Source organism: Thalassophryne amazonica, chromosome 4 (genome assembly GCF_902500255.1).
Source record: "Thalassophryne amazonica chromosome 4, fThaAma1.1, whole genome shotgun sequence".
Lineage (NCBI taxonomy): Eukaryota > Metazoa > Chordata > Actinopteri > Batrachoidiformes > Batrachoididae > Thalassophryne > Thalassophryne amazonica.
The window spans coordinates 139,776,576-139,795,426 of NC_047106.1; the positions used below are offsets into that span (position 1 = coordinate 139,776,576).

The following is an 18,851-nucleotide window of genomic DNA, read 5'->3' on the forward strand; positions in this document are numbered from 1 at the left end:
GGCCACAGCAGTATGCCGCACCACTAAGCTTGGGAGAGGTGAAGGCCGCTGTGACTCAGAGCCATGCCTTTGGAGAGTGGAGGAGTGGCAGGGCGGAGGCGGGCATCATGTGAGCAGATGAGATGAGTTTGTATCAGTTTCTGTCAGTGTGTGCATAATGTCTGGAGTTGCCTTGACAACATCAGACTGAAGGGGAGGGCAGAAGGTAAGAGGGGCAGCCGAATGGTTCACCAAGGCCGTAGAGATTTTTCTGGAGGAAAACAGCGGGGTGTTTTGACTTTCAGAGGCCAATAAGCCTGCCATGTTTAGGGTTAAGCAGAGAAACACATCTGCAGCTCCTCTGACCAACCAAATCCAATTTATGAGTATTTCCTGGTCTCCAAGATCTTCCTTTACAAGGCGTACATTTGCTCCGAGATGTTTTCCAACTTACGTCTAAGTTCAAGGGTTAACGCAGTCCGAGACTGTATCACCTTGCCCAACTCATTAACCATGACGAACAGATGAGGGGGTCGTGGTTCCGGCAGCAGATGTCTTTCCAATTCTCCGATAGGTCAGGGCAGCACATAAACCAATAAGCACCAGCCTTCCCACAATAAAACCAAATACAAATAAGTCTTGGACGTTCTCCACAGAGAGTGGTACCAAGTGCGCCAATTGTCACAGGCGTCGAGAACATAGTCAGCCCTGGTTTCCTTGTTGAAAAAAAAATGGTGTCAATAGCATTCACAGATCAGCTGATCAATTCCATGGTTAATCCAAATATAGTTTGAAGAATTCACAGTCCAGTGAAGTAGGGACTTTGAAGGTAGAGCAGAAGAGGAGGAGATGCGACCGCCCACACCGGAGTCCCAAGCTGGAAGAAAAAAAAAAAAAAAAAAAGAAAAAAACACTCCATACAAAATGGTTTTATCACTGGGCACTCCCAGAAAATATGCCAGTGGGCTGTGAGATAACCGTTCATTTTAACACGGGCTGATAGTTGACTATAAATTGTACTGATTATTTTAACATTTTTTATGCATGCCAAATCTTTTTAGTATATTATATAAGAAAGGCCAACTCACCGAGTCAAAAGCTTTCTCTAGATCTCGGCTGATAAATAAAGATTCAATATTGTTCTGTTGAATAAGATTTATTATGTGAAGGGACCGTCTAATATTGTCATGAGTTTATCTTTTTGATATAAATCCTGCCTGGTCATTATGTATGAGCTCAAGGAGAATCTTTTCTACAACCCCAATTCAAATTAAGTTGGCACGTTGTGTGAAATGTAAATAAAAACAGAACACAATGATTTGCAAATCCTCTTCAACCTATATTCAACTGAATACACCACAAAGACAAGATATTTAATGTTCAAACTGATGCTTTTTTGTTTTTGTGCAAATACACAGGGGGTCGTTTTGACCGTTGGGGTTTTACATAATTATTGTATGGCCTTGCCTTACAATATAAAGTGCCTTGGGGCAACTGTTTGTTGTGATTTGGCGCTACATAAAAAATTGATTGATTGATATTTGCTCATTTTGAAATGGATGCCTGCAACACATTTCAAAAAAGCTGGGACAGGGGCAACAAAAGACTGGGAAAGTTGATGAATGCTCAAAGAACACCTGTTTGGAACATTCCACAGGTGAACTGGTTAATTGGAAACAGGCGAGTGTCATGACTGGGTATAAAAGGAGCATCCCCAAAAGGCTCAGCCATTCAGCGTGAAAGAAAAAAAAAAAAAAAAAAAAATAGTCCAACAGTTTAAGAACAATGTTTCTCAACTTTCAATTGCAAGGAATTTAGGGATTCCATCATCTACAGTCCATAATATAATCAAAAGATTCAGAGAATCTGGAGAACTTTCTACACATAAGCGGCAAGGCTGAAAACCAAGAGTGAATGCCCGTGACCTTCGATCCCTCAGGCGGCACTGCATTAAAAACCGACATCATTGTGTAAAGGATCTTACTGCGTAGGCTCAGGAACACTTCAGAAAACCATTATCAGTTAACACAGTTCATGGCTACATCTACAACTAGCGACAAACTGTCGTTACTTGTAGCCTTAAGAAAAGCTAAAACTCTATCATGCAAAGCAAAACCCATACATCAACAACATCCAGAAACACCGCCGCCTTCTCTGGGTCCAAGCTCATTTGAAATGAAAAGACGCAAAGTGGAAAAGCGTGCTGTGGTCTGATGAGTCCACATTTCAAATTGTTTTTGGAAATCATGGACGCCGTGTCCTCCGGACAAAAGAGGAAAAAGATCATCCAGATTGTTACTAGCGCAAAGTTCAAAAGTCAGCATCTGTGATGGTATGTGGGTGTGTTAGTGCCCATGACATGGACAACATAAACATCTGTGATGGCACCATCAATGCTGAAAGGTACATCCAGGTTTTGGAGCAACACATGCTGCCATCCAAGCAACATCTTTTTCAGGGACATCCCTGCTTATTTCAGCAAGACAATGCCAAGCCACATTCTGCATATGTTAAAACAGCGTGGCTTCGTAGTAAAAGAATGCAGGTACTAGACTGGCCTGCCTGCAGTCCAGACCTGTCACCCATTGAAAATGTGTGGTGCATTACGAAGCGCAAAGTACAACAGTGGAGACCCCAGACTGTTGAACAACTGAAGTCGTACATCAAGCAAGAATGGGAAAGAATTCCACCTACAAAGCTTCAACAATTAGTGTCCTCAGTTCCCAAACGCTTATTGAATGTTGTTAGAAGGAAGGGTCATGTAACACAGTGGTAAACATACCACTGTCCCAGCTTTTTTGAAATGTGTTCCAGGCATCCATTTCAAAATGAGCAAATATTTGCAAAAACACAAAATTTATCAGTTGGAACATTAAATATCTTATCTTTGTGGTGTATTCAATTGAATATAGGTTGAAGAGGATTTGCAAATTGTTGCATTCTGTTTTTATTTAGATTTTACACAATGACCCAACTTCACTGGAATTGGGGTTGTAATCTTTTGGCAATTATAGCTGCAAAAATTTTGTAATCAGTATTTAGCACAGAAACTGGCCGGTATGATCCACAATCTAAGTCATCTTTTCCTTCTTGGGTATAATTGAGATCACTGCCTCATTCCAAGATGGAGACATCACACCTTCTAGAGTTGCATTGCAGGCTCTGAGTAGGCTTGGCATTAATTCCTGGCAAAAGGCTTTGTACCATTCTGACGACAAACTGCCTGGTCCGGGGGACTCGTTTGCTTTAAGTATGGAGATAGCATTTAGTTCTAAACCAGTCACTAGACCAGTTAGTACTTTATTTTGTTTTTTCTGTCATTACTGGCAAGTTTAGAGTACTTAAAAACTGGGCTATTTGTTGCGTGTATAAAAGTTTGTAAAACCTTTTAAATGCCTGTTGTATTTCCTGTTGCTTATATCGTGTAATTTTAGAAACCGGATCTGTTATCTTGTATATGGTGTTGTCAGCCTGTTGTTTTTGCAGTCTTCTTGCCAAAAGTTTCACTGATTTTGAGCTTGGCTCGTAGTATTTCTGCTTTGTGAATACCACCTTTTTTCCCCCAATTTCCTTTGAGGACAGTACAGTTGTATGTCAAAGTTTGGCCACCCCTGATTTCCACGATTTTCCTTTATAAATCATTGGTTGTTTGGATCAGCAAGTTCTGTTAAATATATCATATAACAGACAAACACTGATATTTGAGGAGTGAAATGAAGTTTATAGGATTTACAGAAAGTGTGCAATAATTCTTTAAAACAAAATCTGGGCACCCCAACAGGGAAAAAAAAAAAACATCAATGTATAGTTGATCCTCCTTTTGCAGAAATAACAGCCTCTAAATGCTTCCTATAGCCTCCAATGAGACTCTGGATTCTAGTTGAAGGTATTCTGGGCCATTCTTCTTTACAAAACATCTCAAGTTTGTTGGTTTCCGAGCATGGACAGCCAGCTTAAAAATCACACCACAGATGTTCAATAATATTCAGGTCTGGGGACTGAGATGGCCATTCCAGAACATTGTACTTGTTCCTCTGCATGAATGCCTTAGTAGATTTTGAGCAGAGTTTAGGGTTGTTGTCTTGTTGAAAGATCCAGCCCCAGCACAACTTCAACTTTGTCACCGATTCATGAACATTGTTCTCAAGAATCTGCTGATATTGACTGGAATCCATGTGACCCTCAACTTTAACAAGATTTCTAGTACCTGCACTGGCCACACAGCATGATGGAACCAACTCCAAATTTTACTGTAGGTAGCAAGTGTTTTTATTGGAATGCTGTGTTCTTTTTCAGCCATGCATACCGCCCACTGTTATGTCCAAATAACTCAATTTTAGTTTCATCCGTCTACAGCACCTTATTCCAAAATGAAGCTGGCTTGTGCAAATGTGCTTTAGCATACCTCAAGTGACTCTGTGGCATGTACGCAGAAAAGGCTTCCTCTGCATTACATAATTATACAGCATCTCTTTGTGCAAAGTGTGCTGTATAGTTGAAAGATGCACAGAGACACTATCTGCAGCAAGATCATGTTGTAGGTCTTTGGAGCAGGTCTGTGGGTTGACTATGACTGTTATCACCATCCTTCACTTCAGCTTATCTGAGATTTTTCTTGGCCTGCAACCTAGGGCCTTAACTAGTACTGTGCTTGTGGTCTTCCGTTTCCTCACTATGTTCCTCACAGTGGAAACTGACAGCTGAAATCACTCAGCTTTTTGTGTTCTTCCCCAAAACCATGATGTTGAACAATCTTTGTTTTCAGGTCATTTGAGAGTTGTTTAGAGGCTCCCATGTTGCCACTCATTAGAAGAGATGCAAAGAGAGAAAACATTTGGCCACCTTAAATACTCTCTCATGATTGGATTCACCTGTGTAAGGAGGTCAACGGTCAATGAGCTTAGCAAACCAATTTTGTGTTCCAATAATTAGTGCTAAATGTATTTAAATTGATAAAATGTCAAGGGTACCCAAATTTATGCAACTGCCTAATTTTGTTTAAATTATTGCACACTTTCGTCTTTCATAAATGTATGGTTATTAATATACCGTTGAGTTTGCCTGTCACCATTATAAATCTTCCCTCCGTCTGTTACTTTCAAGACCAATTCAAAAGGTATTTTGTGTGATATTAATATTGCGTCCCCTCCCGTACGTCCATTCTTATAGGATGAATAATATACTCTTTGAGAAGCCCATTTTTTTAAATTTTTCATGTTCTGTTGGGTTGAGGTATGTCTCCTGTAAGAGTACCACCTGCCCATTTTCCTTTGTCATTTTGGACAATATTTGGCTTCTTTTCGCTGGTTTTAGATTCCCTTTCACATTAAAAGAAATAACTAACTTCTCCATTATTCATGTTTATCTTGGTTACATTTGGCACTCAGATCTCTCTGTGTTATCATTGATAGTAAAATTATACACAACAATTATCTCTCCCCACAAACAAAAAAAGAACAGTAACAGAAAAAGGAACAATTTTAAACAAAAACTTAAGAAAAGAATTTGTGGTTTCTGAGGTAGAGGCTCATTAAAATAAAGCTTTGTGGGGCCTCATGAAGCTAAAGCTTCCATTAGGGAATGTCCCCCGCTGCATCAGTGGTGGGGCCCTATAGAGTGGCCGCATGTTAGTCAATGTCTAAATGAAAAATATGTAATACGAACTGAGGATAACTCACCAATTCACGAGTCCCGGCATATTTAAATAAACACACTGTAGAACTCAAACATACTGGTGGAAAATCAAATCAATCAATCAATCAACTTTTTTCTTATATAGCGCCAAATCACAACAAACAGTTGCCCCAAGGCGCTCCACATTGTAAGGCAAGGCCATACAATAATTATGAAAAACCCCAACGGTCAAAACGACCCCCTATGAGCAAGCACTTGGCCACAGTGGGAAGGAAAAACTCCCTTTTAACAGGAAGAAACCTCCAGCAGAACCAGGCTCAGGGAGGGGCAGTCTTCTGCTGAGACTGGTTGGGGCTGAGGGAAAGAACCAGGAAAAAGACATGCCGAGAAGGGGGGCAGAGATCGATCACTAATGATTAAATGCAGAGTGATGCATACGGAGCAAAAAGAGAAAGAAACAGTGCATCATGGGAACCCCCCCACAGTCTACGTCTAAAACAACATAACCAAGGGATGGTCCAGGGTCACCCGATCCAGCCCTAACTATAAGCCTTAGCGAAAAGGAAAGTTTTAAGCCTAATCTTAAAAGTAGAGAGGGTATCTGTCTCCCTGATCTGAATTGGGAGCTGGTTCCACAGGAGAGGAGCCTGAAAGCTGAAGGCTCTGCCTCCCATTCTACTCTTACAAACCCTAGGAACCACAAGTAAGCCCGCAGTCTGAGAGCGAAGCGCTCTAATGGGGTAATATGGTACTACGAGGTCCCTAAGATAAGATGGGACCTGATTATTCAAAACCTTATAAGTAAGAAGAAGAATTTTAAATTCTATTCTAGAATTAACAGGAAGCCAATGAAGAGAGGCCAACACGGGTGAGATATGCTCTCTCCTGCTAGTCCCCGTCAGTACTCTAGCTGCAGCATTCTGAACCAACTGAAGGCTTTTTAGGGAACTTTTAGGACAACCTGATAATAATTAATTACAATAGTCCAGCCTAGAGGAAATAAATGCATGAATTAGTTTTTCAGCATCACTCTGAGACAAGACCTTTCTGATTTTAGAGATATTGCGTAAATGCAAAAAGGCAGTCCTACATATTTGTTTAATATGCGCTTTGAACGACATATCCTGATCAAAAATGACTCCAAGATTTCTCACAGTATTACTAGAGATCAGGGAAATGCCATCCAGAGTAACGATCTGGTTAGACACCATGCTTCTAAGATTTGTGGGGCCAAGTACAATAACTTCAGTTTTATCTGAGTTTAAAAGCAGGAAATTAGAGGTCATCCATGTCTTTATGTCTGTAAGACAATCCTGCAATTTAGCTAATTGGTGTGTATCCTCTGGCTTCACGGATAGATAAAGCTGGGTATCATCTGCGTAACAATGAAAATTTAAGCAATACCGTCTAATAATACTGCCCAAGGGAAGCATGTACAAAGTGAACAAAATTGGTCCTAGCACAGAACCTTGTGGAACTCCATAATTAACTTCAGTCTGTGAAGAAGATTCCCCATTTACATGAACAAACTGTAATCTATTAGACAAATATGATTCAAACCACCGCAGTGCAGTGCCCTTAATACCTATGACATGCTCTAATCTCTGTAATAAAATTTTATGGTCAACAGTATCAAAAGCAGCACTGAGGTCCAACAGAACAAGCACAGAGATAAGTCCACTGTCCGAAGCCATAAGAAGATCATTTGTAACCTTCACTAATGCTGTTTCTGTACTATGATGAATTCTAAAACCTGACTGAAACTCTTCAAATAGACCATTCCTCTGCAGGTGATCAGTTAGCTGTTTTACAACTACCCTCTCAAGAATCTTTGAGAGAAAAGGAAGGTTGGAGATTGGCCTATAATTAGCTAAGATAGCTGGGTCAAGTGATGGCTTTTTAAGTAATGGTTTAATTACTGCCACCTTAAAGGCCTGTGGTAAATCAACCTCTTCACTGTCTCTCAGGGTGATGATCAGAATATGTTCACATTTACATATCCGTGATCATCATCTTTATTTTAATAAAATGATAAAGCTAATCGTCTGCTGTAGGAGAGCACCTTCTGAAAGCTTGGAGTCTCTCCTTGTATTGAGAGTGGTGATCTTTCTTGCAAGTGACGTCAGCCGCCTATCCAAGCTCCGCTTCATCATTCCGGTCCTGCCGTTGGCCCGCGGCCTGCCTGGATCTCCTCCCAAACCAGGTCAGCGGCGGGTTTCACCACATTAACTGCAAACCCTCATGAGGCCATGTCCCTCATCGCTTCTGAAGCATTTTCAAACATCCTGGTGCCGTCTTCATAAAACAAATTTGCATCCACACAGGATAAGGAGTTTGGAACTTCATTGTATTTGCTTTCAGAGCTTTTTTGCCTTCAGCGTATTCACTGCGGTTCTTCAGCACCTCAGGAGGGAAGTCATGATCCACGTAAAAGCAAACACCATCACAAAGCACTTTTTCTGCCGTATGCACCAGAGGACCTCTTCCTTGGTCCGGTAACTTCTGAACTGAAGCACAATGGATCGGGTTTAATATTGGGGTCCTTCGGCTTCGGTGCCAGGGTTCGGTGAGCCCGTTCAATCCCGAGATCTTTCTCATGGGCAAAATTGAGCGCGTTTTTCAAAAGACTGTCTGGGAAACCAACAATATCAGCCCCCTCTGAGCAGTTTTCTGAACATCCTCCTTTCTGACACCTCCACCACAGACTCCAGCTCCACTCCAGGACAGAGCCAACTCTCCTGATGAAGTTGATAAGTTTGTTCGTGTCAGCTGCCTTCAGCCTGCTGCTCCAGCACACTACAGCATAGAAGGTGACACTGGAGACCACTGAGTGATAAAACATCTGCAACATATTTCTGCAGACATTGACAGATCTGAGCCTCCTGAGGAAGTACGGTCGGCTCTGACCTTTCTTATACACAGCATCTGTGTTTACAGTCCAGTCTGTTGTCTATGTGGACACCCAGGTACCTGCAATAGTCCACAATGTCCACCTCTGCTCTACTGATGGCAACTGGGTTCGGACGGGTCTTCAGCCTTCAAAAGTCCTCCACCAGCTCCTTCATCGTAGATATGTTGAGCTACAGGTGGTTGAGTCCACACCACTCCACAAACCTGTCCACCACACTCCTGTACTCAGCTTCTTGGTCCCTGCCACAATGACAGTCATCTGAAACATCTGCAGGTGGCAGAACTGTGACCAGAACCTGAAGTCTGAGGTGTGGAGTATGAACAGGAAGAGAGACAGAAGCATCCCCTGTGGTGCCCCGTGCTGCTTCTGATGGTGTTGGATGTAATGTCTCAAAGCCTCACATACTGTGGGCGACCTGTGAGGGAGTTGGTAATCCAGGCCACCAGTGGATCCTCCACCTTCATGTCACGTAGCTTATCACTGAGCACGTCAGGCTGGATGGTGTTGAACGCACTGGAGAAGTTGAAGAACATGATTCTCACAGTGCTACCTGCATCCTCCAGATGACAGCAAGCTCTCTTCAGCATGAAAATGATGGCATCCTCCACTTCCCTGTTGGGGTGGTTTTCAAACTGCAGGGGGTCCAGCGATGGTTCCACAACTATGCGGAGGTGCCCCAGGACGAGCCTCTCAACTTACTTCATAACGTGTGATGTTTGGGCCACAGGTCTGTAGTTATTAAGTGTGTTGGGGTTCTTCTTGGGCATAGAAACCAGACATGAGGTGTTCCACCGCTCAGGAACAACCATTTGGCTCAGGCTCAAGTTGAAGATGTTTTGGAAATCACATCCCTTCAGGCCATCAGGACCCGTAGCCTTTTACTGGACACAGGCAACTAAATTCTCGTCACATCATCAACTGTGATGGGAAGCGATGAGGAGAATGAGGGAGTAGTGGAGCTAACTGTGGTTAAGGTGAGTGCCCAGGGGAGGGGGAGCACTGAGAGGAGGTGGGGGCGGGTGGTAGAGTCCATGTTGTGAAACATGTTGAACATGTTTAGCTCATTGGCCTCATGTAGGTCTCCTTCCCTCACCTGGTCTGCCTTCTTACCAAGACCAGTAATGGTTCTCATCAAATGCCACACCTCCTGTAACTAACTGTAAATCAGGTCCAATCAACTGAATTTACCCCAGGTGGACTTCAATTAAGCTGTAGAAACATCTTGAGAATGATCAGTGGAAAAAGGAGGCACATAAGCTCAATTTTGAGCTTCATGGCAAAGGCTGCGTACATGTACACAACATCTATAAACCCAGAGAATATATTCACAAGAGTTTTAGGCACAATATACAAAGAGTTTAATGTTGTTGTCTGTGTGCAGTGGTTAAAGTACAGCCTGATCTGAAATTTTCATTGTTACGCAGATGATACCCAGCTTTATCTATCCATGAAGCCAGAGGACACACACCAATTAGCTAAACTGCAGGATTGTCTTACAGACATAAAGACATGGATGACCTCTAATTTCCTGCTTTTAAACTCAGATAAAACTGAAGTTATTGTGATTTGGCGCTATATAAATAAAATTGATTTGATTTAATTTGATCAGAGCGTCTCAATGCATTTCTCCGGTCATGAAACTTTACTCATAATGCACTGTAGCATGTGTCCCCCAAACACTAAAACCTTCAAAATTAGTGCATTACTTTAAAACTAAAACATATAGCTGATATTTTCAGTTTATAAAATGCCAGACATGACATTAATTTATATAACTTGTCTGGAATTAGTTTGGTTAAAATTTTAACCAAAAGATAAAACTGTATGCCTGTTGATGACTTGCGTGATATGCCTGTGAGTCAATATGGTGTAAACAGAAATGATCTTTTTTTTACTTTCTCTCTTCCTTTCTCTCCTGTAACCAGCTCTCCTCTGCCTGCAGAGGATCGGCCGTCTGTCTGCTGAAAAACACTTAACAGGTAGGTACTAAAGTCTATGATTTCAGACTTCACAAATGTTTTTAACTGTGAAGCTTTATTCACTATGCCTGCAAAAATATGTTAGTGGTCTAAAAATTATCAGAAGTTAATTGGTCTGCTGATGATTTTCAAAGTCATTTGAAAAGCTAATCCAACAATGAAAACATTAGCTTCGATAATTAGCGGTTAACGGATCTGTGCCCACCATTAGCCAAAAAACGATTGTGTACATAATGCGCCAAAAGGCTATACACACAGCAATCGTGTACCTAACGCAAAAAGAGGCTACAAACACACACATATCGATCGTGTACCTAACGCAAAAAGAGGCTACAAAACACACACACGGTGCCCGTGTACCTAACGCAAAAAGAGGCTACAGACACACACACGGTGCCCGTGTACCTAACGCAAAAAGAGGCTACAGACACACACACGGTGCCCGTGTACCTAACGCAAAAAGAGGCTACAGACACACACACGGTGCCCGTGTACCTAACGCAAAAAGAGGCTACAGACACACACACGGTGCCCGTGTACCTAACGCAAAAAGAGGCTACAAACACACACACGATGCCCGTGTACCTAACGCAAAAAGAGGCTACAAACACACACACGATGCCCGTGTACCTAACGCAAAAAGAGGCTACAAACACACACACGATGCCCGTGTACCTAACGCAAAAAGAGGCTACAAACACACAATCAATCAATCAATTTTATTTATATAGCGCCAAATCACAACAAACAGTTGCCCCAAGGCGCTTTATATTGTAAGGCAAGGCCATACAATAATTACGTAAAAACCCCAACGGTCAAAATGACCCCCTGTGAGCAAGCACTTGGCGACAGTGGGAAGGAAAAACTCCCTTTTAACAGGAAGAAACCTCCAGCAGAACCAGGCTCAGGGAAGGGCAGTCTTCTGCTGGGACTGGTTGGGGCTGAGGGAGAGAACCAGGAAAAAGACATGCTGTGGAGGGGAGCAGAGATCAATCACTAATGATTAAATGCAGAGTGCATACAGAGCAAAAAGAGAAAGAAACACTCAGTGCATCATGGGACCCCCCCAGCAGTCTAAGTCTATAGCAGCATAACTAAGGGATGGTTCAGGGTCACCTGATCCAGCCCTAACTATAAGCTTTAGCAAAAGGAAAGTTTTAAGCCTAATCTTAAAAGCAGAGAGGGTGTCTGTCTCCCTGATCCGAATTGGGAGCTGGTTCCACAGGAGAGGAGCCTGAAAGCTGAAGGCTCTGCCTCCCATTCTACTTTTACAAACCCTAGGAACTACAAGTAAGCCTGCAGTCAGAGCGAAGCGCTCTATTGGGGTGATATGGTACTATGAGGTCCCTAAGATAAGATGGGACCTGATTATTCAAAACCTTATAAGTAAGAAGAAGAATTTTAAATTCTATTCTAGAATTAACAGGAAGCCAATGAAGAGAGGCCAATATGGGTGAGATATGCTCTCTCCTTCTAGTCCCCGCTAGTACTCTAGCTGCAGCATTTTGAATTAACTGAAGGCTTTTCAGGGAACTTTTAGGACAACCTGATAATAATGAATTACAATAGTCCAGCCTAGAGAAAATAAATGCATGAATTAGTTTTTCAGCATCACTCTGAGACAAGACCTTTCTAATTTTAGAGATATTGCGTAAATGCAAAAAAGCAGTCCTACATATTTGTTTAATATGCGCTTTGAATGACATATCCTGATCAAAAATGACTCCAAGATTTCTCACAGTATTACTAGAGGTCAGGGTAATGCCATCCAGAGTAAGGATCTGGTTAGACACCATGTTTCTAAGATTTGTGGGGCCAAGTACAATAACTTCAGTTTTATCTGAGTTTAAAAGCAGGAAATTAGAGGTCATCCATGTCTTTATGTCTGTAAGACAATCCTGCAGTTTAGCTAATTGGTGTGTGTCCTCTGGCTTCATGGATAGATAAAGCTGGGTATCATCTGCGTAACAATGAAAATTTAAGCAATGCCGTCTAATAATACTGCCTAAGGGAAGCACGTATAAAGTGAATAAAATTGGTCCTAGCACAGAACCTTGTGGAACTCCATAATTAACCTTAGTCTGTGAAGAAGATTCCCCATTTACATGAACAAATTGTAATCTATTAGATAAATATGATTCGAACCACTGCAGCGCAGTGCCTTTAATACCTATGGCATGCTCTAATCTCTGTAATAAAATTTTATGGTCAACAGTATCAAAAGCAGCACTGAGGTCTAACAGAACAAGCACAGAGATGAGTCCACTGTCTGAGGCCATAAGAAGATCATTTGTAACCTTCACTAATGCTGTTTCTGTACTATGATGAATTCTAAAACCTGACTGAAACTCTTCAAATAGACCATTCCTCTGCAGATGATCAGTTAGCTGTTTTACAACTACCCTTTCAAGAATTTTTGAGAGAAAAGGAAGGTTGGAGATTGGCCTATAATTAGATAAGATAGCTGGGTCAAGTGATGGCTTTTTAAGTAATGGTTTAATTACTGCCACCTTAAATGCCTGTGGTACATACACACATGATGCCCGTGTACATAACGTAAAAAGAGGCTATATACACACACGATGCCTGTGTACATAACGCAAAAAGAGGCTACATACACACACGATGCCCGTGTACATAACGCAAAAAGAGGCTACAAACACACACATGACGATCTTGTACCTAACACAAAAAGAGGCTACACACACATGACGATCTTGTACATAACACCTCAAAAGAGGCGACATACACACACACACGACCATCGTGTACGTAACATAGAAAACCTGTAAAGCCTACTTTTAGTACACAGAAAATTAACAGGAGGCACTGATAAGCGGGATCGATAAAGAATCGGATCGATAAGTGGAATCAATAATGGCATTGATAGATAAAACCTTATTAATACCTATCCCTGTTTGAATTAATATTTATGTTAAAATGTGTTAGTTATGCCAAAGACATTTGAAAACACAGATGGTTAAATGTTAAAATATGACAAAAGGTAAAAATAGAAGAATAGAAAGTTATTTAAAAACATGTTTACAAAGGCTGTAAAATGTGTAAATGCAAAGACAGTTCCTTAAAAACACACAAATACTTTTAAAATGTGTTTAAGATGTGTAAAAGAATTAAAAATAAACACACAAAGATGTTGAATTTGTGTGTATGTGTGTCATGTTGGGAGGGGGCAGCTATTAATTTCTTCGGGGGGGTTAATTCTCCCACACTTTGAAAACCCCTGCTGTACATAACGTGCCAAAAGGCCACACACACGCACAACAATTTAGCACTCATTATACGAGGTCTGTTAGAAAACTATCGGACCTTTTTATTTTTTGCGAAAACCATATGGATTTGAATCACGTGTGATTGCATCAGCCAAGCTTGAACCTTCGTGCGTATGTGTGAGTTTTTTCACGCCTGTCGGTTGCGTCATTTGCCTGAGAGCAGGCTTTGTGTGAGCAGTGGTCCAGCCCCCTCGTTGGATTTTTGTTGCGAGTAAAATGTCTGAACGATTTGGAGCTTCGCTGCATCAAATTTTTCCAGAAACTGTGAGAGACAGCCAGGTGGACACCTTTCTGAAAATTCACGTCTGTCTCAATGTGCCGAAAAAGTGCTGATGTCCACGTCTTCAGGAGTTTTTGTCATGGAAAGAGGAGCGGAGGAATTCGCGTGTCAGGACGGAGCCACATGGCGCAAAGCAATGCCGTGATGAAGCCTCACAAGACATGTTCTGGCATGTCCAGCTCATCCACAATTTCTCGGATAGTCACACGACTGAAAAGCCACCGAAAGCCGTCTGAAAGCCATCCTGTGAGACCAACACGGAGGTGCTTTTGTCCCACGCCATTCGCAGCTCTGTGGCACATTCCTCCGCTGCTCTTTCCATGACAAAAACTCCTGTAACAGTGAAATGTACCGAAAAAGTGCTGATGTCCATGTCTTCTGCCATTTCTGTGGTAGTCAGACGAAGTCCCGGATCAACACAGCCTTCACTTTGTAAATGATCTGGTCGTTTCAGCCTGTTGATCGCCACTCGGAGTGTGGCACACCCTCAGCCGTTGTGGGCGGTCTTTAAACCGGCTGTAACACTCTTTAATCTGTGTGATCCCCATAAAATCGTCCCTGAAAGCCATCTGAATTTTCCGAAAGGTGTCCACCTGGCTGTCTCTCACAGTTTCTGGAAAAATTTGATGCAGCAAAGCTCCAAATTGCTCAGACATTTTACTCGCAATAAAAATCCAATGAGGGGGCTGGACCACTGCTCACACAAAGCCTGCTCACAGGCGAATGACGCAACCGACAGGCGTGAAAAAACTCACATGCGCACGAAGGTTCAAGCTTGGCTGATGCAATCACACGTGATTCAAACCCATATGGTTTTTACAAAAAATAAAAAGGTCGGACAGTTTGCTAACAGACCCCGTATACAGGATCTTAGTAAATTAGGTCAATAATGCCCCAAATAAGGCAGGAAATTACCTCATAAGTTCCACCTTTCGGCAGGACAACAGGAGTCTGGAATCCAACATCAGTCCCAGGAACAGCTGCCAACATTCAAAATGTTCTTTATAAGTGGTTTATATACATTTCTGCTTCAGCAGGTCACAAAGGATTATTGGTAAAAAAAAAACACCTGACTCCTCCCTTAAAGCTCTAATCTTTTGTGCTTTTGTGTATGGAGAATTAAATGACTAAAATTTAAATTCAAAGTTTCTTATTTTGGAAAGTGGCACATTTTATGCCATCAGGACTAAACAAGGATCAATGTCAATGATGAAGAAGAAAGGTGAAGAACGAAAGATCAGGAATGAAACTCAGCCCTCTGTGTCAAAGGATCAAAGACAAGATTGAAAGTTTTTCACTTACAATCCAAGTTCAGCAATCAGGATGAACAAGAGTTGTGAGGAACAAAGTTAGCAGTGACACACAAGGCACCTGGTGGCACAAGGGTAATGAACAAGGTCACATTCAGGGTCAGAGATGAAAGCTCAGAAACATAGTATGATTACCTCTCCATAGATGCATTTTTGTACACAGCCAGCCAAGGATTCCAATCTTTTGGAATGAATCTTTTTGAATTTTTGGACAGAGGTCTTCCACAACAGTTAACCACTGATTGGAACTTGGGACTTAAAGGGTACTGTGGGACCATGGCTAACAGATTTGCCCTCATGGTGTCCTTGCAAAAGAAACTCATCCCCCAACCCTAAACCTTTATTGTTAAAATTTCCAGAAGGCTTGGACCACCAATCCCAAGACCCACTAGGATCCCAGCACTGCCTTGACTTCAGTTCCACTATTCTTTTAAATTATTCTGAAACAATCCTTGAGCATTTCTCATAGTGTTGTTAATCTCCAACAATATTCAAGACTCTGGTTGATGCAGTCTGAGGGTAGGTGTGTGTGTGTCTCGGCGTTCGGATGCGGTCTGAGGGTAGGTGTGTGTGTCCCGGCGTTCGGATGCGGTCTGAGGGTAGGTGTGTGTGTCCCGGCGTTCGGATGCGGTCTGAGGGTAGGTGTGTGTCCCCCGACCCTAGATGTGATATCAATGACTCAACAAGGTTCTTTTCTCCCAGGGACCTGTGATAACACGGACAGTCTTCCTTTGCACTTCATGATTTTATAGCCTTTGCTTTGAAAATGCCAAAATAATAAAGATTCCAAGTCTACAGTCAAAGGCACTGTACCTGTGTGTGTCACAGAGTGTGCGTGGAAATGGGCCTCGCCTCCATTTGCAGTTGTTCTACTGTCTTCCTCCTGTCTGCTGTTCCCCTCCAGCAGAATCTCTACTTCTCCTCCGCTCTTCAGTTGTCTTTCTGCTGACTCCAGTCTTCTCCTCAAATCCTCAATTTCGGCTAAACCCTTGGTCACCTAGACAGGAAGAAAAAAAACAATCCATCAACACAAACACAAATGATAGAAGTCCACTCCGTCAGTTGCACAATGCTTCAGACCAGCCCCGATATTTTATCCACCTTTGGAAAAAATTTTGTTCATCAGTCAAATAACCTATGCTGTAAAATAAAGTTTACATTTATGAAGAAACCTTATTTTGATGAGCAAAAATGGTACGAGTTCAAAACAAAACTGTCCAGCTCGCAACTTCTGAGCGTAGTTGTGGCATCAGGAGAAGAGCTGGTGTGTTTTGAGTTTTTTTCCATTCTTCCCAATTTCTGTATTGTGGTGGCAGTTCACTGCATCTGGGAATGTTGTTGGCCTGCCTGTCTACAAAGAATTTCCGTTCAGTCCACGCAACTGTCAATGGGTGATGGTCTTGGTCAGGAAAGTAAGTAGCAATATAGTGGTGTAGTGTCTTGGAGGTGTTGTGGACCTGGATCTGCTTCTAATTATGCTATCTGAATAAACATGGACCCAAAGGGTCTCATGACGACCGTACATAGGACTTACCTAACTAGAAAGACATTCAACAGATTCTATTTGGATTTTGTGTCTCTGAGAACACTGATCCCAGTGCTGCCCACGTCTCATTTTTCCACCCAGTCAAAGTAGCACCATTTATACTTGATTACATCTTAATTTCACATACTAAAATATTGTCTCTTTCACCCAACCACAAAGCCCCGGTATTTTGTAAATGTTATCCATCAGTGGTTCGAGAACTGGGCTCCTGTGCAGAAGTATGGCTTCAGATCAGTGACAAAACCACACTTGCGTAAAAAAAAACACGGCGAGTGGAGTTGATACCATCTATCCATCCATTTTCTTCCGCTTTATCTGGAGTCGGGTCGCGGGGGCAGCAGCTCAAGCAAAGCCGCCCAGACCTCCCGATCCACATACACCTCCCCCAGCTCCTCCGGGGGAACCCCAAGGCATTCCCAAGCCAGCCGAGAGATGTAGTCCCTCCAGCGTGTCCTGGGTCTTCCCCGGGGCCTCCTCCCAATGGGACGTGCCCGGAACACCTCTCCAGCGAGGCGTCCAGGGGGCGTTCCGGAAAAGACGCCCGAGCCACCTCAGCTGGCTCCTTTTGACGTGTAGGAGCAGCGGCTCAACTCCGAGCTCCTCCCGAGTGACCGAGCACCTCACCCTATATCTAAGGGAGCGCCAAGCCACCCTGCGGCGGAACCTCATATCAGCCGCTTGTACTCGCGATCTCGTTCTTTCCATGATGAGCCAAATCTCATGGCCATAGGTGAGGGTCGAAAGGTAGATCGATCGGTAAAATTGAGAGCTTTGCCACCTGCTCAGCTCTCTCTTCACCACGGCCGTCCGATACAGCGACCGCATCACTGCAGACGCTGCACCGATCCATCTGTCGAGCTCACGCTCCATCCGTCCCTCGCTTGTGAGCAAGACCAAGATACTTAAACTCCTCAACTTCAGGCAAGGACACTCCACCGACCTGAAGAGGGCAAGACACATTTTCCGATCGAGAACCATGGCCTCGGATTTGGAGGTGCTGATTTTCATCCCGGACGCTTCACACTCAGCTGCAAACCGCCCCAGTGCACGCTGAAGGTCCTGATTTGACGAAGCCAACAGGACCACATCATCCGCAAACAGCAGAGATGAAATTCTGTGGTTCCCAAACCGGACCCCCTCTACACCCTGGCTGCGCCTAGAAATTCTGTCCATAAAGGTAATGAACAGAACCGGTGACAAAGGGCAGCAATGGCGGAGGCCAACGTGCACTGGAAACAGGTCTGTATTACTACCGGCAATGCAAACCAAGCCCCTGCTGCGGTCGTACAGCCCTTAGCAAAGGATCCCGGACCCCGTACTCCTGGAGCACCCCCCACAGGGTACCCAGAGGGACACGGTCGAACGCCTTCTCCAGATCCACAAAGCACATGTGGACTGGTTGGGCGAACTCCCATGAACCCTCGAGCACCCGATAGAGGGTTTAGAGCTGGTCCAGTGTGCCGCGACCAGGACGAAAACCACACTGCTCCTCCTGAATCCGAGGTTCGACTATCGGCCAAATTCCCCTCTCCAGTACTCTGGAATAGACCTTACTGGGGAGGCTGACGAGTGTGATCCCCTATAGTTGGAACACACACTCCAGTCCCCCTTCTTAAACAGAGGGACCACCACCCCGGTCTGCCAATCCAGAGGCACTGTCGACAACCGCCACGCGATGTTGCAGAGGCATGTCAACCAAGACAGTCCCACAACATCCAGAGACTTAAGGTACTCAGGACGGATTTCATCCACCCCAGGAGTCTTGCCACCGAGGAGCTTTCTGACCACCTCGGTGACTTCGGCCTGGGTGATGTATGAGTCCGCCTCTGAGCCCCCAGTCTCTGCTTCCTCTTCAAAAGACATGACGATGGGATTGAGGAGATCCTCGAAGTATTCCTTCCACCGCCCGACAACATCCCCAG

At 43.4% G+C, this 18,851-nt stretch overlaps 1 protein-coding gene across 1 annotated transcript in view; it reads right to left on the minus strand.

Annotated features, from left to right (window-relative positions):
* LOC117508843 (gastrula zinc finger protein XlCGF26.1-like) overlaps positions 1-18,851 on the minus strand; it is a 44,740-nt gene that overhangs the window by 18,596 nt on the left and 7,293 nt on the right. The window contains exons 3-4 of the mRNA XM_034168691.1: positions 16,197-16,380; positions 14,989-15,053 (exon numbers count right to left, since the gene is read on the minus strand). Coding sequence (XP_034024582.1) covers positions 14,989-15,053; positions 16,197-16,380 — 249 coding nt within the window. The remainder of the gene's footprint in view (positions 1-14,988; positions 15,054-16,196; positions 16,381-18,851) is intronic.